Raw genomic sequence first — 26,647 nt, 5'->3', positions numbered from 1 at the left:
GTCTGGGAGTCTGGGAGGTCTGGCTGGGTCTGGGAGGTCTGGCTGGGTCTGGGAGGTCTGACGGACCCGCCCACGCTCCGGGTCTCCTCTTGTGCGCTCCGCTCTCCTTGTTGACGATGTTGCCGTGGTGACGGCGGCTGTTCCCCGGGTACAGGGAGCGGAGCCCCGGCTGCAGCCGCCACTCAGAGCCCGAGGCTCAGGCTGGGCCCCGGGCTGGCAGCAGGCGGAAAGAGGGACATGGCGGTGAAGACCCGGAGCCGGGCCCCGGCTCCGGCCGAGGACAGGGAGCGCTGCCCGGCCCCCGGCATCAGGGCCCCGCCCAAAGCGGCCAGCCCGCGGCGGCAGCCCCGCAAGGACTGCCCCCCCCCGAAGGGCAAGAACACCGGCATCGGGCAGTCGGGGAAGTGGGTGGCCGGCATCAGGGGGCCGCTCGGCTTCAGCGACTCGGCGCTCAGCTGCCTGGGCACCACCATCGTGCTGGGTGAGGGGGAGGGGGGGAGGCTGTGGGGTGTGGGGGGGTGGGGGGGTAGTGTGGGTGGGGGGGTAGTGGGGGGGGGATGGGGGGGAAGGGGGGTGGGGGGGGGTGGGTGGGGGGGGAAGGGGATGGGGGGTGGGGGGGGGGTGGGTGGGGGGGGAAGGGGATGGGGGGTGAGGGGGGAGGGGGGGGGAGGGGAGGGGAGGGGGGGGGGATGGGTGGGGGGGGGAGAGGGGAGGGGGAGGGGGGGGGAGGCTGGGGGAGGGGAGGGGGAGGCTGGGTGAGGGGGGGATGGGGCGGCTGGGTGAGGGGGGGGATGGGGAGGCTGGGGGAGGGGGGGGATGGGGAGGCTGGGGGTGATGGGAGGCTGGGGGGGATGGTGAGGGGGGATGGGGAAGCTGGGGGAGATGGGGGGATGGGGAGGCTGGGTGAGGGGAGGGATGGGGAGGCTGGGGGAGGGGGGGGATGGGGAGGCTGGGTGAGGGGAGGGATGGGGAGGCTGGGTGAGGGGAGGGATGGGGAGGCTGGGTGAGGGGGGGATGGGGAGGCTGGGTGAGGGGGGGATGGGGAGGCTGGGGGGGGATGGGGAGGCTGGGTGAGGAGGGGAGATGGGGAGGCTGGGTGAGGAGGGGAGATGGGGAGGCTGGGTGAGGAGGGGGAATGGGGAGGCTGGGTAAGGGGGGGATGGGGAGTCTGGGTAAGGGGGGGGAGTCTGTGAGGGGTGAGGGGGAGGCTGGGGGAGGGGGGTGGGGATGCTGGGGAGGTGGGGAGGCTGGGGGAGGGGGGGTGGGGAGGCTGGGGGAGGGGGGGTGGGGAGGCTGGGGGAGGCTGGGGGAGGGGGGGTGGGGAGGCTGGGGGAGGGGGGATGGGGATGCTGGGTGAAGGGGGGTGAGGGGGAGGGGGGTGAGCAGGAAGGGTGCGGAGGGGGAGGGATGGTGGGGAGGGGGATGGAGGAGGGCGGGTGAGGGGATGGAGGGAGGGGGGAGGGGGGGCTGGAGGAGGGAGGGTAAAATGCTGGAAAAGCTCTCTGTTTCTGGAAACATGAACTCTTTCTCTCTCCACAGGGTGAGGGGGGATGGAGGAGGGAGGGTGAGGGGATGGAGGAGGGAGGGTGAGGGGGGGATGGAGGAGGGAGGGTGAGGGGGGGATGGAGGAGGGAGGGTGAGGGGTGAAGGAGGAAGGAGAGTGAGGGGGAGGAGGGAGGGTGAGGGGGGATGGAGGGGGGGTGGGGGAGGGTGCATAATGGTGATGGGGGAACGGAGGTGGGAAATGGAGGGGAGTAATGGAAGGAAGGCTGGTGGGAAAATAGAGGGAATGCTTGAGGAGGGGAATGGGGGGGGAGAAATGTAGGGAGGGGGGGATAGAGGGAGGAGGGCTGGGTGCATGGAGGGGGAGTGAGGAGAGAGTGGCGATGGGGTGGAGGATGGTGATGGATGGGAGGATATGTATATGCTGGAAAAGAGTGGATCTGAAATATTTGGAACAATGTGAAGTACTTTGATTTTTAACCTTGTACTGATCTCTTTAACAGCTATCATCGCAGGAATTTTACATTGGTAAGTATTACGTGTGCATTTTGCGATTGAACCTTTTGTATAGTTACTGACTTTCAGTCAATGAGTTTTGCCTCAAAAAACAGTTGGGTTGCTCTTTGTTTTAGTCACTTAATGTTAATTTGTAGCCACCATTGTCAGTGAGAATTAAAAATTATTTAGGTCTCGGGAGTCTTTTCCGTTCAATCAGATCATGGCTGATCTGATAATGACCTTAACTCCACATTTGGGCCTGTAACCCTATGACTGCTGTGTCGATCAGAAATCGGTCTAACTCAGCCTCGGGTATATTTTTGAAATAGTTGGCGCATGGCAAGCTTTAGATAAGAGCGCAGAACATAATAAAGGAATGGCTTCATTCAGCTGATGATGAAAAACTACTCTTCAATTCAGCAACTCATTTTTCTATCTGAGTTGGGGAGTAGAGTTAGGATATGTAAATCCGATCTAAATGGATATTCCAATTTTCCCACAGCAACGACCAGGTTAATTTGTTATATAGTTAAGTGCAGTGGTGCTAATATTTGCTTTATTTCCCCATGGCTGGTTGTGTACCATTTTAGTAGGAAATGTCAATTTAAACAAATCAAGCTCTATTTGTACTTTGGTGACGTATTCTGTCAAATTGATCACAGGCCACAGTTTCATCCTACTGGGAAATTGAAAGGGAGATTGGGTAATTCTGTTTTTTAATAAGTGTGGATGGAGAAGGGAAAGTGACCATTGGGAGAAGTACAAAATAATACTGAAGCAGAGCAAAAAAGAGATTGGAACGCCAAGAGAGAACTGGAAGGAAAGCAGTAAAATGCTGGAAACGCTCTCTGTTTCTGGAAACATGAACTCTTTCTCTCTCCACAGATGCTGCCAGACCTGCTGAGTTTTCCAGCATTTTCTGTTTTTATTTCCGATTGCCATCATCCTCAGCATTCTGCTTTTATTTTAGAGAATGAACTGGAAGGAGCCCACCAGTGCGTTAGTACAAAATACCAGAACATTCTTCCAATACTGTATTGGGAATAGGCAGGGCAGAAGTCTAAACTCTCGGGGATCCAAATGGAGGATGCTTACCACAGAGGAGATCATTAATGGGCTGAGATGTCTGCATTGGGAATGTTATCGGAGAAAAATACACTGTTGTGTTCTATCTCGGACACGTATCCTGGGTCATTTGTGTATCTCGTGGGTACGGGTCCTTCCTGTTTATTCCCTTATTTCCCCTTTTCATAGAATTTACAGTGCAGAGGAGGCCATCCGGCCCATCGAGTCTGCACCGGCCCCTGGAAAGAGCACCCTACCCAAAGTCAACATCTCCACCCTATTCCCACAACCCAGTAACCGTACCCAATACTAAGGGCAATTTTTGGACACTAAGGGCAATTTATCATGGCCAATCCACCTAACCTGCCCATCTTTGGACTGTGGGAGGAAACCGGAGCACCCGGAGGAAACCCACGCAGACACGGGGAGGACGTGCAGACTCCGCACAGACAGTGACCCAAGCCGGAATCGAACCCGGGACCCTGGAGCCGTGAAGCAATTGTGCAATCCACAATGCTACTGTGCTGCTTTTATTTTGCTGTTATCATTTTTGATCAATGGATGATTAATGGACATGTGTCTTTAAGGCAAGCAACAGAGAAAAGTGAGGAATTCAGAAGTTACAGGAGAGAATACTCTGCTAGTTTTGAACAAGAGACCTCTGACCTTTCCACATCCGAGAGATTTGATTGATTGGCTAGTGGCCAATGAATTGACCAAAATACTGTATTCTGTCTGGTAACAGGTGGTGTTTGGATCCTATCGCGGTCGGATGATTCTTAGAGACCTTCGGGAGCACAGACAAGGAACTGCTCACTCTCCTCCGTATTTTCTCCAGAAAAGCTACATGACTGCTGTATTTCTAAAGCTACAAGGAGGTTTGCTCGTGCTGTTGGGGAGGGTTTAAACTAACTTGGCAGGGGCCTGCGATCCTTGGAGAAGGTTCAGCAGGGATAGATGCACAGCCAAAATTAGAAGAGACATCAAGTGAGTCAGGAAGGTATAGAATGTCTAGACCAGTTAAGTTACAAGGGAGTTTGGCAAGATTGGATGGTATTTATTTTAATGCAAGGAGTCTGATGCATTGAGGGCACAAATTAAAACATTGGGGTATGATGTCATTGCTGTCAGAGACATTGTTGAGAGAGGGGTAGGATTGCAGCTCAATATTCCAGGATACAGGAACTTCAGTCAAGATGGGGAAAGAGGTAAAGAGGAGGGAGTGTCGCAATTTTGATCAGGGAATCAATTACAGCAGCAAGGAAGGGCAACATTTTAGAACACTCTTCAACTGAAGCCATATTGGTAGAACTTCAAAATCAAAACCAATCACATTGCCACAGTTTCTATAGGCCCCCGAACAGTCCAAGAGAAATAGAAGAGCAGATATGCCGGCAAATTTTAGAGAAGTGTAAAAGTAATAGGGGACTGATAGTGGGGATTTCAACTTCCTCACCATTAACTGGGGTAGTCATAGTGTGAAAGTTTTAGAGGGAGTGGAAGTCCAGGAGTTATCCAGGAGAACTTATTCAGCCAATAAGAAGGACCTACAAGAGAGGGGGTCAATCCTGGATTTAATTTTCAGCAATGCTCGGGGAGCATTTTGTAGACAGTGATCATGGGCTGGATTCTCCGCCGGCAGGATGCTCTGTTTTGCCGGCAGCCCGGGGGTTTACTGACGGCGTGGGGCTGCCCCACGATGGGAAACCCCATTGACCAGCCGGCACAATGGGGCATCCCGCTGGCAGGGTGAAACAGAAATGTGGTGCAGTGGGACAGAGAACCCAGCCCCATAACTCCGTTAGATTCGAGATTGTTATGGAAAAGGACAAGGTTGGGTCTGAGATCAAAGTTCTAAACTGGAGGAAGGCCAATTTTAATAAGAGCAGATATGATTTGGCCAGAGTGCACTGGGAGTAAACACTTTCAGGTAAATCTGTGACAGACCAGTGGGACACATTCAAGAAAGAAATAGGGGGAGTACAGGGCCAACATGTTCCAATCAAGGAAAAGGAGTCAACATATTCAGTGAACCCTGGACATCGAGGAATATACAGGATTGAACAAGGAGAAAAAGGGAGGCATATGGCAGATATTGAGGGCTCAAAACAGCAGAAACCCTAGAGGTATATAGAACGTGCAAGAGGGACTTTAAAAAGGAAATTAGGAGAGCAAAAAGGGAATATGAAAGGACGCTGACAGGTAAAATAAAGGAAAATCCTGAATTGTCTTACAAGAACATTAAGGGTAAAATGATAACCAGGGAAAGATTCGGGTCCATTCAGTGGGTAATTCGTGTGCGGAACCGGAGGATGTAGGTTGAGTTCTAAATGAACATTTTATGCCAATGTTCACTTGTGAGAGGGATGGTGCAGGTATAGAAATCCGGGAGAAGGACTAATAAAATTAAAGAGATCATAGACAGAGAGGAGGTTGAGTGGTCTGGCAGGGTTAAAAGTAGGCAAATATCCAGCGCCAGATGAAATGTATCCCAGGTTGCTGAGTGAAGCAAGGGAGCAAATAATTTTCAAGGCACCTCTCTGGCTACTGGAGAGGTGCCTTGGTGGAGAGATCAATGACCAGGGGTTTAGAGGGGATGTGAGGAAAAGCTTTTTCACCCAGAGAGTGGTGGGAGTGCGATACGAATACTTAAGGGTGTGAGTGTATGTTGCATATTTCATTAGTTATTGTTATAAATGTAATTGTGTTTACATTTACACACCTGGTGACTGTAATTATTGGGCAGCCAAGGACCAAAGGACTTAAGGTATTTTTTTGAAGAATTATTGGTTAATTCAATTGTGCTGTGACTCCGGGTCAAGTGGGGCTGGAAATGACTGCACGCTAACCCAGGCTGTCGTAACACATGGTGCAACAGGGATACCAGCTGGTTGAAGAGACAAGGTTTTTTTCCAAAATGGTATTTTATTCCAACACACAACTATGCACTTTGTACAAATTTCCCCCCTTTCTCTCTCTCTCTCTCTCTCTCTCTCTCTCTTCCCCCCCCCCCCCCCCCCCCCCCCCGGAAGGATTTCTACCATTCGGTTACCAGCAGCACTATGCGATTACTGGAACTCAGTAGACATTTAAGTTAAAACTTCTCCGGTGCAAATAAGAATTGTTTTATTTGTCTTCTATTGATTACAATTTGAAAGTCATTTAAAAGGCAATTCGTAGACAATTTGAAGCTTTCAGAATAATCATATTGCTTAGGCAAACCGCTCGACAACTTTCAAAGTCAAAGTCTGAAAATGAAATATGAATACAGGGAGACAGTGAATTGAAAAAGAGAGAGAGCCAATCTTCAGCTTCAAACCAACAAAACAAAAACCAACAAACTACCAACAAAACCTACCCTACCAATCTACCTAAAAAATGGTGGAACGAAACTCTTCAGTTATATTGTTTCATACCTGTCTTAAATCATCTAATCGCACCCCAATATAATCCTAATTAGTTTGGGTTAGACTCAAACACATCTGATTTGACGGCAAGCCGTCCATCTTTAATATGTAACATTACTTCTATTTGTTGCGTATCTGCACACTTGTGTATGTTAAAGAATGTGATATTGTGCTTTATCAAAGCCAGCAAAAAACTGGTTTTATGCTGGCTTGGCTATTGTAACAATGGAGACTTCATGTTATCTTGTCATGCAATGCTGGACAATGACTTGCAAAATGGCAATCAAATCTGTTTTAATCTAGGAAAGTGAATTATGCTGCTTCTATGAAATTATGTTTTGAGAAAGTTGGAATCAAATATATTTGATTCGATGTTTTATAAACTGTCCATTTTAAAAATCCAGCAATAATCTAAAATGTTTCAGCCTTGTGGTTCAGGCTGTTATCACGAGTGGCCTGAAATGAGAACAATAGAGCCTTTACTCCTGTCACCTCGTTGCCATGGAATTCAGCCCTTGTACTTGAAGAAATGTAGTTAAAAGTGTTTGTTTTATCAGACTTCGGTGTTACTTTAAAACTATGTAAAATGAATTTGCAGAATGTGTTTTTTTGATCCTTAATTTAAAACGGGGGCTTAATATTTACGCTTAAACGGCTATCTTTTACCTATATTAGGTGTATGAGAAATACCCTCCCCCCGGCGACGAACAACTCCTCAAACACAGTCACAAACACCCCCCACCTTGCCTCGAAACCCTCCGCTGAACCCCTTAACTCATATTTGATTTTTTTCCAGCCGAAGAATTTCATATAAATCACCCAGCCAGGTGGCTACCCCCAGTGGCATTGCTCACCATCCAGATCACTACCCCCAGTGGCATTGCTCACCCAGCCAGGCTGCTACCCCAGTGGCATTGCTCACCATCCAGATCACTACCCCCAGTGGCATTGCTCACCATCCAGACCACTACCCCCAGTGGCATTGCTCACCCAGCCAGGCGGCTACCCCCAGTGTCATTGCTCACCCAGCCAGGTGGCTACCCCCAGTGGCATTGCTCACCATCCAGATCACTACCCCCAGTGGCATTGCTCACCCAGCCAGGCCGCTACCCCCAGTGGCATTGCTCACCATCCAGATCACTACCCCCAGTGGCATTGCTCACCATCCAGACCACTACCCCCAGTGGCATTGCTCACCCAGCCAGGCGGCTACCCCCAGTGGCATTGCTCACCATCCAGACCACTACCCCAAGTGGCATTGCTCACCCAGCCAGGCCGCTACCCCCAGTGGCATTGCTCACCATCCAGATCACTACCCCCAGTGGCATTGCTCACCCAGCCAGACCACTACCCCCAGTGGCATTGCTCACCCAGCCAGGCCGCTACCCCCAGTGGCATTGCTCACCCAGCCAGACCACTACCCCCAGTGGCATTGCTCACCCAGCCAGGCCGCTACCCCCAGTGGCATTGCTCACCCAGCCAGGCCTCTACCCCCAGTGGCATTGCTCACCCAGCCAGGCCACTACCCCCAGTGGCATTGCTCACCCAGCCAGGCAGCTACCCCCAGTGGCATTGCTCACGCAGCCAGGCCGCTACCCCCAGTGGCATTGCTCACCCAGCCAGGCCGCTACCCCCAGTGGCATTGCTCACCCAGCCAGGCCGCTACCCCCAGTGGCATTGCTCACCCAGCCAGGCCGCTACCCCCAGTGGCATTGCTCACCCAGCCAGGCCGCTACCCCCAGTGGCATTGCTCACCCAGGCTGGCCGCTACCCCCAGTGGCATTGCTCACCCAGCTAGGCCGCTACCCCCAGTGGCATTGCTCACCATCCAGACCGCTACCCCCAGTGGCATTGCTCACCCAGCCAGGCCGCTACCCCCAGTGGCATTGCTCACCATCCAGACCACTACCCCCAGTGGCATTGCTCACCCAGCCAGGCCGCTACCCCCAGTGGCATTGCTCACCCAGCCAGGCCGCTACCCCCAGTGGCATTGCTCACCCAGCCAGGTCGCTACCCCCAATGGCATTGCTCACCATCCAGACCACTACCCCCAGTGGCATTGCTCACCCAGCCAGGTCGCTACCCCCAATGGCATTGCTCACCCAGCCAGGCCGCTACCCCCAGTGGCATTGCTCACCCAGCCAGGCCGCTACCCCCAGTGGCATTGCTCACCCAGCCAGGTCGCTACCCCCAATGGCATTGCTCACCATCCAGACCACTACCCCCAGTGGCATTGCTCACCCAGCCAGGTCGCTACCCCCAGTGGCATTGCTCACCCAGCCAGGTCGCTACCCCCAGTGGCATTGCTCACCCAGCCAGGTCGCTACCCCCAATGGCATTGCTCACCCAGCCAGGCCGCTACCCCCAATGGCATTGCTCACCCAGCCAGGTCGCTACCCCCAGTGGCATTGCTCACCCAGCCAGGCCGCTACCCCCAGTGGCATTGCTCACCCAGCCAGGTCGCTACCCCCAGTGGCATTGCTCACCCAGCCAGGCCGCTACCCCCAGTGGCATTGCTCACCCAGCCAGGCCGCTACCCCCAGTGGCATTGCTCACCCAGCCAGGCCGCTACCCCCAGTGGCATTGCTCACCCAGCCAGGCCGCTACCCCCAGTGGCATTGCTCACCCAGCCAGGCCGCTACCCCCAGTGGCATTGCTCACCCAGCCAGGCCGCTACCCCCAGTGGCATTGCTCACCCAGCCAGGCCGCTACCCCCAGTGGCATTGCTCACCCAGCCAGGCCGCTACCCCCAGTGGCATTGCTCACCCAGCCAGGCCGCTACCCCCAGTGGCATTGCTCACCATCCAGACCACTACCCCCAATGGCATTGCTCATCAGCCAGACCGCTACCCCCACTATTCTTGTTAGCACCACAAACACACCCACCCACAATCTCTCCAACGTTTTGCAGCCCCAGAACATATGTGCGTGATTTGCTGGTCCCCGTCCACACTTCTCACACTCGTCTGCCACCCCCTGAAAGGACCCACTCATTCTTATCCACGTCATGTGTACCCTGTGTACCATGTTGAATTGGATCATGCTCATCCTCGCGCACGGGGTCGTCACATTTACCGTTCGTAGCGCCTCACTCTATACTCCCTAGTTTATCTCCCAGCTCTCCTTCCCACGTCTCCTTAATCTTCATCACCTGCTCATCTCCCTGTTCCCCCAGCCACTTGTATATGTCTCCGATCCTGCCCTCCCCTTCCACATCTGGAAGCAACAGTCGCGCCAGCAGGGTGCACCTCGGCAACGTGGGGATCTCTTTCCAAACCTTCCGCGCAAAGTTCCTTACCTGTAGATCTAAACTCACTTCCTCTCGGGGGCTCTACCCTCTTCTTCAGTTCCTCTGTACTGGATTTCTCCTCCATCCTAACCCATTCTACCCCTTCTCCTTCCCACCATCGCCACACCTTCTCCATGTTCGCCGCCCAATAGTAATGTAGCAAGTTCGGAAGAGACTGAATGTTAACCCATTCCTCTGTGTACGTAGAAATAACGGAAGAGTGATGTGGTACTCATTGTGAGGGTGATAGTGAAGAATTTGTGAATGCATACCATGTTTGACAATAGTGAAAGAAAAATAATGATTTGAATTTGTGCAGTGTCTTCCATGATGCCAGGATTTTCAAAAGTATTCCACGGCCAATTAAGTACTTTTTGCCGTTTAGTCACTGCTGCAGTGTAGGAAATGTGGCAGCTAATTTCCATATGACAAGATCCCACAGTGCGATAAAGATGAGCTATTCTGCTCTAGTTATTGTTTTGAGGAATAACAAGAACAGCGAACAAAAGAGAACCATAACCTGATTTGAAAACCAAATTTTGAAGAGAGGTCAGGCTGGAGGATTTTTATTCCACGTTGTGTGGTAACAGGTTGCCAGGTGGGATAACTCTGGTTGGCTGTTGGAAAATAGTCTGCGCTGTATGGGGAAGATATTAAACTTGTCCTCTGAAAGGATTAGATCAAGTGGCTTCAGAGCATTTTTTATCTGAGCTTGTTTTGTCTGTGTTGTGTTTCTGGAAAATAAAAATCCATTAATTTAAGCATTTCCTCAGGGCCTAGGTGCACATCAAATCCTGTGGTCTTACTGCAATTAATTTGCATTGAATTATCTTATTGACTAGTGTCTTTTTTTGCTGCTCCTTATAATTGATCTTCCAGCAGTGGGAAATTGAAGACATTCATATATTGTTAGAAAGCTGTTTACCCAGTAAAGTATACAATTCTTAGAGGGATTGACAGAGTAGACATTGAAAGGCTACTTTCCCCTGCCTAGAGAGGCTAATAACTAGAACTCTATTTGGGATATGGGGTCAGCCATTTCGGACTGAATAAGGGAAAGCTCTTCACTGAGCATTGAATCTTTGGCATCACAGTTGAAGATGGTGTATGGGGCAAGAGCAAGGATGAGCCGACTTTTTGAGGGGGTGGAGGATGTTTGTGAACGCTGTTGGGGGTGGGGGGGGACACGCAAACAACGTTCATATGTTTTGGTCCTGCCCATAACTGGAGGGGTATTGGAGGGAGGTCTTTAGGGTAATAGCAAAGGTCGTGCACGTAGCACTCTAATCAAATCCCCTAGAAGCCATATTTGGGGTGTCAGATTGTCCGGGGTTGGTAGCGGGTGTGGAGGCCGATGCCTTAGCCTTCGCCTCGCTGATTGCCCGAAGGCGGGTCCTGTTGGGGTGGAGGTGCCTCGGCGTGGCGGGGGGGGATCTGGGGTTGGAATGTATAAATTAATGATGATTCTTTTTCATTGGTGATTTGTATTTGAAATGTTGGGAGCTGTTTGAGGGTGGGTGGGATGAGAGGATTGTTGGCTAGGGGATTGCCATTGGATTTGTTATTGTTAATTTGTTGTAAATATGATAAAAGTGAAAAAGGAAGGAATAGAAATATTTTAAAAATAATCTTTGGCATTCTCTATTCCAACGGCTGCTCAGTCATTGCGTATATTCATGGCAGAGATTGAAAACTTTAGGAATCTAACTGAATGAAAGGCTTTGGGGAAAGGGTATAAAGTGGAAATAAGGTAGAGGTTTAGCTGTGACCTTATTGAATGATGGAGCAGGTTGAGGGGCAGTATGGTCGAGCCCAGCTCCTATTCCTAATGTTAACCACCATGCCAGTGATAACCTGTGTCCAGTAAATCAGCAGCTTTTCTCAACTATGGGAGCAAAGTTCCAAACATTCTAATTTTGCTCTGATTTACCTTAGGTACCATATATCGAGTCTTTTTGAAAATAATCGACACTTCTCTCACCTTTCAACACTAGAAAGGGAAATGGCTTTTCGCACTGAGATGGTAAGCAGTATGTATTAGTGATGACCCTCCGAGTCCACGGTATAGCTAAGCCTAGCTGACATCATCCAGCCAGATCAGACAGCCAAGATGTTAGGTCACCGGACATCGAAATTGGAATTTATCAACGGACACAATTTCTAATCCCCATTGGTCTGTTAATTTGCATTGGGTTTCTGTAAGGGGAATGGCTTTCTGAGCCCGAAAATCCCCATCGCTTTCAGGCAACGGATGCAGGTGAATTGTGCTCATTGTGAAAACGGGAGGTTATGAAAAATAATTTTGCCCTCTTAATGAAGGTTGCATTTTGAAGGAGATTAAAAGATTTCTGTGATCTGATGTTATTTGTTATAGTTACAATAGCGGTAAACTTATCATCTACATTTCTGCTGTTCCTTTCCCTTAACTGTGCTCTGCACCTGCCCACAACAGTAAGGCTGAATTGACTACCGTGACGTTACCTCTGCCACCTAGAATGAGGGCAGCAGACACATGGGAACGATACCACTTGCAAGTTCCCCTCCAAGTCGCACGCCATCCGGGCATTGGAATTATATCGCCATTCCTTAGCTGTCGCTAGTTCAAAATCCTGGCACTCCCTCCCTAACAGCACTGCAGGTGTTTCTACAATGCATGGATTCCAGCAGTTCAAGAGGGCAATTAGGGATTGCCAGCAACACCCACATCCCATGAATGAATAAACAAAAAATCTGTGCTGTGCACAGCCTTATTGTGAATCGCTGCACTCCATATTGGAATTCCGTGTTCTCCTCTTCAACCCCATCTCTATTAGTCCATGAAAATGGAGGCAGTTTGCTTCAGTGTTACCCACTCAGTAAAAATTGCTGCTGGCATTTCTAATCAGCTAGTGTTGGAATTAATTCCCTGTCCCGGTGGATGCCATGGAAGAATGTGTGAAAGAACATAAACTGGGGAAGGTTAGAGACATGAGAAAAGCTGGAAATGTTTAGGGTCATTAGGTTTTTGGTGACCTGTGTGGGCAATGGTAGAAGAACCAAGAGCAGTAAAATCCAGCTGTTAAGTGCTGTGATGTGAAATTCTGGCTATAATGAGCAAACATCTGTTGAAACTGAACAAGAGGTGATAGCGCCGATGTTGGTGGCAGTTTGGAGGGATGTGTTTAAGGTATGTCTGTCTAACTTTCCTGTACAGAGGTCATTCATTGTCAGTTATTTAAGTAATTAAATCTGTTCATATTGGGAAACAAAACCAAATTAAACTGTGATTTAAAATAAATAAATAAAATCAAATTGACGTTTTGCAATCCATCAACTTGTAAAGCAGAAGCTGAAATGCAGCAAGGGAGGGCCATGAAACAACATTGTCAGGAAACAATCACAGAATTGAAAAGTGTGTAGTGTAGTAGGCGAGTTTTCCATAGAATTATGGTGGAATGGGCTGGGAAATGCGTTGGTATTTCTGTTTGTTTGTGATTAAAGTCTGCCTTCGTCATGTAATGCTTCTAAATATTTTTGCTGTTTTTAGGGATTGTATTATTCTTTCTTTAAGACCATCATTGAAGCACCTTCATACTGTGAAGGTTTAAGTTACATAATGAATGATCGCCTGACTGAATATCCTTTGGTTATCAACACCTTGAAGCGATTCAATCTATATCCAGAGGTAGGTTTTTCCCTGGATTCTGTGTTTGACATCTGGCTTCAAACCAGGGCCAACATTACATTGCACTCCTGTTTATTTAGCAGGATAATTGTTTAAATGGGCAAAATGTGAACTGAATGGTGAGGAGATTCGGGAATTCTTTAGCATTCTCCTGTGTTGTCCTCTTTCCCTGCTCTCCTCAGCCTCACCATCCACTCTACACAAACTCTTAACTCATTCAGAACTCCACTTGTGCTATATCTTGTACACCCTTTGTCCTTGTCTTCACTGATATCCAAGGACTGCAGTATCAAGCTGGCTTCCGTGCTAGATCCTGGCGATGGTGCAACCCCACAACATTCTGACTGAGTTGGGATTACTACAAATGGTCACGCATTTCAGTGTGATTGGGGAAAAGAAGTATTGTTGAGATGATGCTGACAACCATATTATTGGTTCAATAATTACTATTGTGTGTTTAAAACTAAATGTCAGAATTCTATTTCTGGGTGATAGCATCATAATTGGGGATTTATTAGTTAAAGGACGAGTGTCTCAGATATGCTTTGAATGGTAGCAACATGAAGTGCGGTGTTTAGTTTAAAATTGCTACTTGTATAATGGACAATCTGACCTCTTTACTGACTAGGTAGTACTGGGCAGCTGGTATCGCATTTACATCGCTGTTGCAGACTTTCTTGGCATTTCAACTAAAATCTGCTGGCGTGTGGACCGAGGGAAGGGCTTTAGCCCCGTGGAGAGTTGTGAAGGCAAGTTCTTCATTTTTTGGTATTTTTTATTCCCCGCTTTTAAATATTTCTGCAGGTAGTGAACTTAAATGTGTTTCTTTTTGTTTGACAGGAATGGGAGACCCTGCCTACTTTTACGTTACATTTGTTTTTATTTTAAATGGGCTCATGATGTCTGTGTTTTTCCTCTACGGAACATACTTGAGGTAAGAGGATATATGCAGTGTCATTAACAAATGAACATGATGTCTGGGAGGTGGGATTGAAATTTTGTTTTTCTGCTGGAGCCTAATGTTTTCACTGCAAGACTTGTGTTGGGGCAACTCACTTAATAACCAATACCTAGGGGGCTTCTGAGCCAAATGGATTTTAATGACTGAATTTGAGATAGGCTCTTATTGTCTTTGTGAAGCTTTATAGAAATTCTTATTAATAAATATAGGCACTTAAGGCACAGTGAATACATTTGTTGCCTTTTGTAAATTGGGTCCTGGAGGTTGCATTAGTTTGAATCTAGGTGAAGTCGCATATCTCTTGGCAATATGTGTTAATACAGTCAGTCTCCAGTCTGGCTGCAGACTTCTACATAATTGGTTTTCTTACTTACTGTGAAATTTGTTTGAATCATAACTAGTATTCCTGTCCTCCTGTCCTTGGTCAAATCTCCGCTCTTACTCCAAAGTCATTCCAAGCATAAAACAACCCATGACTCATTTATCTTTCCTTGATGGTTGCTTCCCGTCTCCAGTTTCATTGACTGACACACCGCCCAGCTCATACACACTTGACTATTGTTCATGGCACCAATGCTTGCTGATATTGTCAATAGCTTACTCAGTTTAGGCACTATTTCACTCCCTGTTAAAACTTCCATGATCATAGTTTCCTCAAGAAATGTACCTATAAACCTCCACCAGCATGCATTCACCAATCTTCCCTCCTTGTCTAAGGCTCTTGAGCATGTCTCTTCAGTCTGCTTTTCACTCTGATCCAGTACGAGGAATCTGGTAATCATATACTCCATGACTGTGGTCCCACAGCCCTGAAAATCTTTCTATCTGAAGTACTTATCTAATTAAAAGTCTAATGATGACCAATGAAACCATTGTTGATTGTTGTAAAAACCCATCTGGTTGGACCCTCCCTGTCTCCAGCGATTCCTGAAAGATCACCCAATACCTCCAGAGTCTCCTCAGCTGTCTCCTTTAGAACCCTGGGGTGTAATCCATCCGGTCCGGGTGATTTATCCACCTTCACACCTTTCAGTTTCCACAGAACCTTCTCCTCAGTGATGGCCATTACACTCACCTGCCCCCTGACACTCTTGAAGTTCTGGTGTCTTCCACTGTGAAGACTAATGCAAAGTACCTATTCAGTTCCTCTGCCATTTCTAATGCTACTTCTCCAGCTTCATTTTCCAGTGGTCCAGTGTCCATCCTTGCCTCTCTTAACTTTTATATATCGAAAAAAACTCTTGCAATCTTCTTTTATATTGCTAGCTTACACTAATTTTTCATCTTATTCCCCCTTATGCTTTTTTAAGTTGTCCTCTGCTTGCTTTTAAAGGCTTCCCAATCCCCTGGCTTCCCACTAGTCCTCGCCATATTGTATGTTTTTTCCTTTGTTTTTATGCTGTCCTTGACATCCCTCGTCAATCATGGATGCCTTGTCCTCCACTTAACATATTTCCTACTCCATGGGATGAATTTCTGTTGTGCCTCCCGAATAACCCCCAAAACTCCTGCCATTGCTGTTCCTGTTCCACTGTCGTCCCTGCTAGGCTCCTTTTCCAATCAACTCTGGCCAGCTCCTCCCTCATGTCTTTGTAGTTACCCTTATTCCAATTGTAATACCGTTACATCTGATTGCAGCTTCTCCCTCTCTAACTGCAGGGTAAATTCTATCATATTGTGGTCACTGCCCCTAATCAAGTCTGCCACATTACACATCACCAAATCCAGAATTTCCATTCCCTAGTGGACTCTACAGCCTGTGGGACTCGAGCTGCTCCAAAAAACCATCTTGTAGACATTCCACAAATTCCTTTTCTTGGGATCCACTACCAACCTGATTTTCCCAGTCCACCTGCATATTTAATTCCCTCATGATTATTGTAATATTGCCTTTTTTACATGCCTTTTCTATCTCCAGATTTATTTTCTGCCTCACACCCTGATTTCTCGGGGGGCCTGTACATCACTCCCATCAGGGTCATTTTACCCCATTCAACTCTACCCAACTCTACCCACATAGATTCTATGCCTTCCAACCCTATATCGCTCCTTACTATCGATTTAAGTTCATTTCTTTCCAACTGTCCTTTCGATAGGACACATACCCTTGCATATTTAGATCCCAGCCCTGATCTCCTTGCAGCCACTGATGCCCACAACATCGTACTGGCCAATTTCAACTTGTGCAACAAGCTAATTTACCTTGTGTGCGCATTTAGGTACAACACCCTCAGTCCTGCATGACTGCCCCCCTTTTCAGAGTTGTCCTTTTTTTTGCTCTGCCTGAAGTTGGATTCCTGCCACTTTGTTTACTTTCTGTTCTGTTACGTGTTCTGGAAACTTTGCTAACCTCTCCTGAGCCCACGGCCCCTTTAACTTGTTAAAGTGCTCATCGTTAGCCTGCACTTTCACCTTCTCCTTTAACTTTGCTTTTCTAATCCCCCCCCCCCCCCCAGCCCTTTTAAAATGGTCCCATCGGAACAGCTCCCTCCTCCCCCAGTACTCTGGTTACTTCCGAGAGATGAAGTGTGGAGTAATTTACTGAGCTGGACAGAGAGAAGCAGCAGGATTTTTTGGACCTGCTGAGAGTTAATTATTATTCAGTGACTGAAGCCGGATCTCACCCTGCTACTTCCTGAACTGCTGACCTTCTCAGATTGGATTGGCAGCTTGTTCTTTATAGATTTATAATACCCTGATACAATTGTATGTTTATTAAAAAAATAAAACCCTGGAAGATTATCAGTCGGAGGAGCTCCTCCCCTTCAATCCAGTGCATCTGGTGTGTGAAATGACACTTCACAAATATAACATTGTAAATTAACGCTGTGTTGGAAACAATTATTACAAAGTTATGAGTAATTTAAATGTAATTTAACTACTGTTTCTCTATCCTTCCCATACTCTACCTCCACCCACAAGTAGAAGAGAAGTTTCCAGGCTGCGGGGAAGGGGTGACATAGTGGTATTGTCGCTGGACTAGTAATCCAGAGCCACAGGATAATGACCTGGGGACCTGAAACTCAATACAATATCTGATATTGGAAGTCTAATGACGACCATGTAACCATTGTCTATTGTAAAAACCCATCTGGTTCGCTAATGTCGTTGAGGGAAGGAAATCTGCCGTCCTTACCCGGTCTGGCCTATATTTGACTCCAGAGCCACAGCAATGTGGTTGACTCTGAAATGCCCTCTGAAATGGCCTAGCAAGGCACTCTGTTCAACCACTACGAAAACACAAAAAAAGGAATGAAGGTGGACGGACCACCCAGCATCGATCCAGGCATTGGAAAAGACAATGGCAACCCCAGCGCTGCTGACCCTGCAAAGTCCTCCTGACTAACATCTGGGGGCTTGTCCCAAAGTTGGGAGAGCTGTCTCACAGACTAGCCAAGCAACAGCCTGCATAGTCATACTCACAGAATCATACCTTACGGACAATGTCCCAGACACCAATATCACCATTCCTGGGTATGTACTGTCTCACCAGGACAGACCCAGCAGAGGTGCTGGCACAGTGGTATACAGTCGGATGGGAGGTGCCCTGGGAGTCCTCAACATCGACTCTGGACCCCATGAAGTCTCATGGCTTCAGGTTAAACATGGATAAGGAAACCTCCTGCTGATAACCACATACCGGCCACCATCAGCTGATGAATCAGTACTCCTCCATGTTGAACACCACATGGAGGAAGCACAGGGTGGCAAGGGGGCAGAATATGCTCTGGGTGGGGGGGACTTCAATGCCTAACACCAAGAGTGGCTCAGTAGTACCACCACAGACCAAGCTGGCCAGGTCCTAAAGGACATAGCTGCTAGACTGGGACTACAGCAGGTGGTGACGGAACCAACAAGAGGGAAAAACAAACTTGACCTCATCCTCACAAACCTGCCTGCTGCAGGTGCATCTGTCCATGACAGTATCGGTCGGAGTGATCACCGCACAGTCCTTGTGGAGGCAAAGACCCATCTTCACATTGAGGATACCCTCCATCGTTTTGTGTAGCACTACCGCCGTGATAAATGGGGCAGACTTCAAACAGATCTAGCAACTCAAGACTGGACATCCATGAGCACTGTGGGCCATCAGCAGCAGCAGAATTGTATTCAACCACAGTCTGCAACCTCAACCGAAAAATGAGGTGTTAACCTGGTGAAGCTACAACACAGGACTACTTGTGTGCCAAACAGCATAAGCAGCAAGTAATAGACAGAGCTCAGTGATTTCACAACCAGCACATCAGATCTAAGCTCTGTAGTCCTGCCACATCCAGCTGTGAATGGTGGTGGACAATTAAACAACTCACTGGAGGAGGAGGCTCCATAAATATCCCCATCCTCCATGATGGAGGAGCCCAGCACATCAGTGCAAAAGACAAGGCTGAAGCATTCGCAACAATCTTCAGCCAGAAGTGCCGAGTGGATGATCCATCTCGGTCTCCTCCGGAGGTCCCCAGCATCACAGATGTCAGTCCGCAGCCAATACGATTCACTCCACGTGAGATCAAGAAACTGCTAAATGCACTGGGTACTGCAAATGCTATGGGCTCTGACAATATCCCGGCAATAGTGCTTGTGCTCCAAAACTTGCCACACCCCTAGCCAAGCTGTTCCAGTACAGCTGCAACACTGGCATCTACCCGGCAATGTGGAAAATTGCCCGGGTGTGTCCAGTACACAAGAAACAGGACAAATCCAACCCAGCCAATTACCAGCCTATCAGTCTACTCCCCATCATCAGCAAAGTGATGGAAGAAGACATCAACAGTGCTATCAAACGGCACTTACTCAGCAATAACCTGCTCATGGATGCTCAGTTTGGGTTCTGCCAGGATCACGCTCCTGACCTCATTCCAGTTTTGGTTCAAAGATGGACAAAAGAGCTGAATGCCAGAGGTGAGGTGAGAGCGACTGCCCTTGACATCAAGGCAGCATTTGACCGAGTATGGCATCAAGGAGCCCCTCGTTAAACTGGAGTCAATGGGAATTGGGGAAAACTGTCCATTGGCTGGAGTCCTACCTGGTACAAAGGAAGATGGTTGTGGTTGTTGGAGGTCAGTCATCTCAGCTCCAGGACATCACTGCAGGAGTTCCTCAGGGTAGTGCCAACCATCTTCAGCTGCATCAATGACCTGCCTCCCATCATAGGGTCAGAAGTGGGGATGACTGCACAATGTTATTCGCAACTCCTCAGATAATGAAGCAGTCCGTGTCCAAATGCAGTAAGACCTGGACAATATTCAGGCTTGGGCTGGCAAGAGCCAGAGAGTGGTGGGTCTGTGGAATTCATTGCCACAGAGGGCGGTGGAGGCCGGGACGTTGAGTGTCTTTAAGACAGAAGTTGATAAATTCTTGATTTCTCGAGGAATTAAGGGCTATGGAGAGAGAGCGGGTAAATGGAGTTGAAATCAGCCATGATTGAATGGTGGAGTGGACATGATGGGCCGAATGGCCTTACTTCCGCTCCTATGTCTTATGGTCTTAAGTGGCAAGTTACATTCGCAAGTGCCTAACAATGACCATCTCCTACAAGAGAGGATCTAACCGCCACCCCTTGACGTTCAATGGCATTACCATCGCTAAATCCCCCACAATCAACATCCTGGGGGGTCACCATAGATCAGAAACTGAACTGGACCCGGCCACATTAATACTGTGGCTACCAGAGCAGGGGCTTGATTGATTTCCCCCTTCCACACAAACATTCAAACCCTCCTCCACCGACGAACACTGGCAGCCATGTGTACCATCTACAAGATTCACTATGGTAACTCACCAAGGTTCCTTAGACAGCATCTTCCAAACCCACAACCACTACCATCTAGAAGGACGGGTGCAGCAGATACCTGGGAACCCCACCACCTGGAGGTTCCCCTCGAAGTCACTCACCACCCTGGCTTGGAAATATATCGCCGTTCCTTCACTATCACTGGGGCAACACCCTGGAACTCCCTCCTTAACAGCACAGTGGGTGTACCTACATCTCAAGGCCTGCAGCGGTTCAGGAAGGCAGCTCACCACCACCTTCTGAAAGGCAACTAGAGAAGAGCAGTAACTGCCGGCATAACCAGCGACTCCCACATCCCATAAATGAATTTTTTAAAATTAAAAATCCATCCTTTATATCAGTATTGAATAGAGTTGAACGTAAAGACTTGAAGACAGAATCCTCCTTTGTGATGAGACGATTCTCAAAACTGAAAGGCTCGTGGTGCCTTGGTACAACCTCCAATGTGAATACCTTCAAATAGTTCACATTCACATCATGCCTTCGGCAGCATGTGAGTTGCAGAGATTAAGGCAGAATATCAGAATATTCTGCCCAATCCCGCCGCCGACGAGCTCCCATTGCGGATTTCCTGGCAGTGAGGGGTGCATTCCGGATTCCTGGCAGTGAGGGGTGCATTCCGGATTTCCTGGCAGTGAGGGGTGCATTCCGGATTTCCTGGCAGTCCGGGGTGCATCCTGGATTTCCTGGCAGTCTGGGGGGCATTCCGGATTTCCTGGCAGTCTGGGGGGCATTCCGGATTTCCTGGCAGTCTGGGGGGCATTCCGGATTTCCTGGCAGTCTGGGGGGCATTCCGGATTTCCTGGCAGTGAGGGGTGCATTCCGGATTTCCTGGCAGTGAGGGATGCATTCCGGATTTCCTGGCAATGCGGGATGCATTCCGGATTTCCTGGGACAGGGGTGCATTCAACGGGAAACCCCGTTGACAAGGTCAGACCTTCTGGACTCGTCGCTGGCCAGTGGCAGACCCCCGCGGGCTGGGCAGGGAATCCACCCAGGTCTCGGTTCTACCCTTAACTCATAAAAGGAACAACTTTGAGCATCCCATCACTTTACAACCAATGAGGTATTTTTGAAGTGTGATTACTGTTTTAATGTGGGAAATGCAGCAGCCAGTTTGCACACAGCAAGATCACGCAAGCAGCAATATGTGGTACTTGGTCAGATAGTTTGTTAGCGATAGTGTTGGTAGGTGAATATTTGCCTGGATACTCTGGATTACGTCAATAGTGCCACATGACCTTCCTGAACCAAAGGAAGATTATTTGAAGTGTTGGTATTGACTGTAGGAATGTTGGGCTGCAGGCTGACAGGTGGCTCTGTGGGGGAAGTTAATCAGTGCAAAGTGTAAACATGTCTTTGCTGCGAGGTGAACGAACAAAGGAAAGACTGTACAAAAATCGGGTTGATTTTCTTGAATGGGGTTTGTGTTTTAGTCCTGGTCAGTCTGCCGATATATTTCTTGACATCAGTGCAGTAAAGAAACAGGTTTCTGGTTTAAATTGTGTGCAGTGATTTAATATGAAGTGAATTGAACAGCACAGGATGATGTGCTCAACTCTACCATAGGACACTCCGATTGGACAAATCTGGCACTATAACACATACTGAACTAACGTATAGCACTTGTGTTTCTCGAGAGAATTGAAAGTAGCTTTTCCCCTTTAAACTGGATGTCGTGTTTTGTGTATCGAGGGTTGAAAGCCCCAGTGTGTACTGTAATTTTGTGTTTGAAATACTCATGTATGATATTCATAAAGCCTATACCTTCTGTTCAATTCATTATTAATGATAGTAACTTTGTAATAGTTGTTTCTGTCAAAGCGTTAATTTTCAATGTTATATTTGAGAACTGTCATTTCACACCAGATGCACTGGATTGAAGGGGAGGGGTTCCAGTGGTATTGCCTCCCCTCCGACTGATAATCTTCCAGGGGTTTATTTTTAAATACATTCACTTTTGTCTATATTGTCTATTGCCTGACAGGAGAGAAGGTGTTTGGGTGGCTGAGCAAGAAGCCCTGGCACATATTGTGAAAGGCCAGTCATTGAGAAAATAGAATATGGTGCATGTAATGGCTGGCATTAGACTGAGAGGGGAGCAGCCTTAACTTGAATACTTTCAGTTTTGCTGAGTTACTTTATTCAGACACAAAGGATGAAGAGCAACGTACATTTATATAATGTGTTCATGTCTTCTGAGTGACCCAAGGTATTTCACAGCAAGTGAATTGTGTTTTAGCCACTATAGGAAAATGCAGCCAGTCATGTAGAACCATGTCACCCAAACAGCCAATGAATGAATGACCACTTCCTCTGCTGCTCATAAACCTCAAGGACAAGGGAGATCTCCCCAGTGCCTTGGCCAACATTCATCACTCAACCAGAGAGAATGTTGCCCCTTGTGGGGAAGAGTATAACTGGAGGCCTTCAATATAAGATAGTCACCAAGAAATCCAATGAGGAATTCAGAAGAAACATCTGTACCAAATATTATGACCGGGATGGGAGGGGAGCACAGTTTATCTCACCCCACTACCCCACAGGTCATGTATTAGTTTAAAAGTTTGATTCACTCACCAAAATGGCCAATTATTTACCTTCCCTACTTTTAGACCCAGAATAAAGAGACTTTAACCAGGCTTCTTTCAATAAACTCAATGATTTATTATAAAACAAAAATGATTTTTGACAAGTTAGCAAAAAGTTACATAGTATTACATAGGACATACAGTGCAGAAGGAGACCATTCGGCCCATCGAGTCTGCACCAACCCACTTAAGCCCTCACTTCCACCATATCCCAATAACCCCTCCTAACCTTTTTGGACATCAAGGGCAATTTAGCATGGCCAATCCACCTAATCTGCATGTTTTTGGACTGTGGGAGGAAACCGGAGCACCCGGAGGAAACTCACGCACACACGGGGAGAACGTGCAGACTCCGCACAGACAGTGACCCAGCGGGGAATCAAACCTGGGACCCTGGTGCTGTGAAGCAGCAGTGCTAACCACTGTGCTACTGTGCTACCTAAGTTGTACACATAATTGTAATCTGGAAGTGTAACTATTTCTTCTTAAAAATTCCAGAGCATGCACACAAACACTCAGACAAAGGACGCCTAAGTAGTCTCTGCGGAGGTTAAAAAAAATACTCTAAGAAAAAAATAAAGTTATTAGAAGTTCAACGCTGTTGATCTGGAGCTCCCTTATGTGAAGGTGAGCTGCCGGTCCCAGTAGATGCCTGGAGGTTCTCTCTAACAGAGTTTCAGCATGGAGGCGAATATAGAGCTGGGTCAATTCTTGTGGTCTCAGCTTTGCAGGTTTCCAAATACAGATAGGTTATGCTCAGATGAGGATTCTCTGTGTACAAGTCGATATCTGCACGGAATTTCAGGAAAGGCAGGAGGCAGAGCTGGGCAGCTTTTTACTTTTCAGTTCAGTCCCAACTGAACTCAAAAAACACACAAATTCAAAGCAACAGGTTCAAAACTTGAAGCTTGCCTCGGTCATGTGATTCCCAGTAAGTCACTACTAGCCTTTGCTTTTTATCAGTTTTCCCCCCATCAATTAAAGTGACCAGCTCTTCCCCCTCCAGTGTCATACTGGTCAGGTGATTTCTTAGAAAAGGCAGTCCAAGGTGAACTTGTGATCTTCTTAAGAAAAAAATCCAAGCGTCCAAATAATTCAGCCCTTCCAAATTTTAAAAGAAACATCCAGTTTGTTAAATTATGGTTTTCCCAACACTGTGGTGAGAATGTGGAACTTTCTCCCACAAGGAGTGGCCGACGTGAATACCGTGGATGCGTTTAAGGGGACACTAGACAAATAAATAAGGGACAAAGGAATAGATGGTTGTCGTGATAAATCTAAATGAGAGAAGGCTCGAGTGGAGCACATAAACCAGCATGGACTGGTGCGGCCGAATGGCCTGTTTCTGTGAGATATATCCAATGTACTCCTTTGTAAATCCAATATCAGCAACACCGAGTTTTCTGGACATGACTCACATTTCTGTTTATGGGGCAGTTTTGTGTGCAAAGTGACTGCTGTGATTGGGTACCAAGTGACTACATTACAAAAGGTGAGCACAAAGATGCAGCGAAGGATGAGGCTGGACAGCATCCCTTCACAGTGCTGTCTACTGTCTACACCTTATTGAAGAGGAGTTTTGATAATGGTTAAAAACCCAAGAAACCTCAAAATAAAGGAGTTGCTCCGAGTGGAGAGGTGAAGTTGAAACTGTCATTGTTTTCTTTTGCAGTGGGAGCAGGTTTGGTGGTGTGATCACCGTCATTTGCTTTTTCTTTAACCACGGTGAGGTAAGTGTAAAAGTTAGTTTTGACAAATTAAAGTTTTCAATCTTTATTTCAGCATCACTCCCAAGTTCTCTTGTATTTGAACATTTCCCTGGAGGCAACAGAACTTGGGCTGTTGTCCAGCTGCTGTGATAGATTGACGTGGGCTGCTTTGTTACTGGAGGAGCTGTGTCTCATACCAAACACTGGCATCGTTACTGAGTAGGCTCACTCCTGACCTTATGGTGGGTGACAGTAAAGCTTCAACTCAAACAAAGTGCTGGAGCCTGTGTCCTCACCCTGCACTTCTAATTCCCAACTCTTCCACCTTCGCTGTCCTCTTCAAATACCACTGGCTCCTCATGTCCCAGTGTGTCACTCTGAATCGTCATGTCTAGTTTTCAAACCAGGGCTCTGCTAAGAACTGTTGTAGTTCTTTCCATGTGTGGCTGGGAGTGTTGAGCATTGCTGGAACCAAAGTGTTTTAAACAAAATGGCTGAACTGCTGTGCTAAGACTGAGGAAATTCAGATAAAATCAATCTGTTTTTCACTCTTAAGAGAGGCCTAATGTTTCTCTTTGGTACAGGAAATGTGCAAGCTTCACTTCTAGTGTCACATCATGACTCATTATAAGAAAGTGAGTGTCTTATACGTACACTAACTAGCGGATAAACTGGGATAAATAGGGGCTGGTTTAGCACAGTGGGCTAAATAGCTGGCTTGTAAAGCAGACCCAGACAGGCCAGCAGCGCGGGTTCAATTCCCGTAACAGCCTCCCCAAACAGGCGCCGGAATGTGGCGACTAGGGGATTTTCACAGTAACTTCATTTGAAGCCTACTTGTGACAATAAGCAATTTCATTTCATTTCAACTGTGATTCAAAAACCTAGATGTTTTGTGTGCCTTTTATATTCCCATTAATGCCAGGATTGAAATCTTAATTTTAGGCCAGAAGATGAAACGGATGATTTAAGTTTTGAAAGAAATATGCAGTCAGTATATGACCTTAATATCTCTTCTCTTCACACCCAGATCTGCAGTTTATCTAAATGGCCACTTTAGTATAATGTCAGGCATACTCCGCTCATTCACCAAAATGTTAATATAGTTCCTGACTGAACAGGGATCATCTGTTTAAAATATGTCGATTAATTTGATTCTCCATTCTAAACTCAGCATCTGGAAGTAATTGAGTTGTTAATTTTGATTCTGTAATTCCCTTATCCATCCCAGCATGCTGATTTCCTCAATTGGAATGCAGCCCACTGACATGACAAATGCTGCTGCTCTTTGATCAATCTGCCAAGGACCACACCTAGAGCAAAAGGTTTGACCTGTTTTCCCGTGCCCTTGCCCTCCTACATGCTCCTCGGAGCTCCTTATTGGGCCATGGTTTCCAAGGAGTCAGTCACCCTCCGTTATCCTGAATGCCGTTGTTCATGTGAGAGCCTTAACCGTAAACATCAGGCTATTTGACTATGGACAGGGGAACAAAACAAGTCTGCTCCTGTCCTCCGCTAACACCAACAGATACCACAAGGAAGTGGGGGAGAGAAAGTGACTTTCCCTGAAGCTAAACTGACTCATTGCTTTTTTCGTTTTTTCCATTTGGTGTCTTCTAATGCATTAATTTGCCTTGTTGAGCATTCATGATGAAATAAGTCATCTAAGCACAAGTTTATAATATGTATATCGCCTGGAGAAAGTTGAAACTAAAGCATAAATTCCTGGAAATATTCAATGGGCCCAGTAGAATCTTTGGAGAGAGAAACAAAATTAATGGTTCAATTCTAGTGAAAGGCCATCGAGCTGATATATTAATTCTGTCTCCACCGATGCTGCCTGACCTGCTGAATATTTCCAGTATTTTCTATTTTTATTTCGGCATCCACAGTATTCTGCTTTTGCAGGAGAATGTTAAACTTGTTTTAAATTCGTTCACTGGGTTCTGGAGCAGTAACTAGTATGCGCATGCAAGCAGACACACCACCTGGTGATCGATGATTTGCATGTAAAAGACAACAAAAGCGTTTTGCACAGAAACAAAATGCTCTTTGTCAAAGCCAGGCTCGAAACGTTGCTCCGTTCTCCTTCCACGCAGGCTGTCTGACCTGCTGAGATTGTCCAGCATTTTCTGTTTCTGTTTCAGATTCCAGCATCTGCAGTAATTT

The 26,647-nt window shown here is 47.4% G+C and overlaps 1 protein-coding gene across 3 annotated transcripts in view; it reads left to right on the top strand.

Annotated features, from left to right (window-relative positions):
• The first annotated feature begins 108 nt into the window (after positions 1-108).
• Positions 109-26,647, top strand: part of dpy19l1l (dpy-19-like 1, like (H. sapiens)) — a 105,469-nt gene continuing 78,930 nt past the window's right edge. The window contains exons 1-7 of one of the 3 annotated variants that reach the window (XM_072466855.1): positions 109-481; positions 2,007-2,031; positions 11,698-11,785; positions 13,289-13,430; positions 14,059-14,175; positions 14,267-14,360; positions 24,442-24,499. In XM_072466855.1, the coding sequence (XP_072322956.1) occupies positions 238-481; positions 2,007-2,031; positions 11,698-11,785; positions 13,289-13,430; positions 14,059-14,175; positions 14,267-14,360; positions 24,442-24,499 (768 nt within the window). In that variant the 5' untranslated portion in view covers positions 109-237. Of the gene's footprint in view, positions 482-2,006; positions 2,032-3,811; positions 3,945-11,697; positions 11,786-13,288; positions 13,431-14,058; positions 14,176-14,266; positions 14,361-24,441; positions 24,500-26,647 lie in introns of those variants that run through there. The other 2 variants (XM_072466856.1, XM_072466857.1) reach the window with 2 other exon arrangements.

This window comes from Scyliorhinus torazame, chromosome 11 (genome assembly GCF_047496885.1).
Source record: "Scyliorhinus torazame isolate Kashiwa2021f chromosome 11, sScyTor2.1, whole genome shotgun sequence".
Lineage (NCBI taxonomy): Eukaryota > Metazoa > Chordata > Chondrichthyes > Carcharhiniformes > Scyliorhinidae > Scyliorhinus > Scyliorhinus torazame.
Note: the sequence above shows the minus strand (reverse complement) of the source record. Positions and strands in the feature narration are given on the sequence as shown.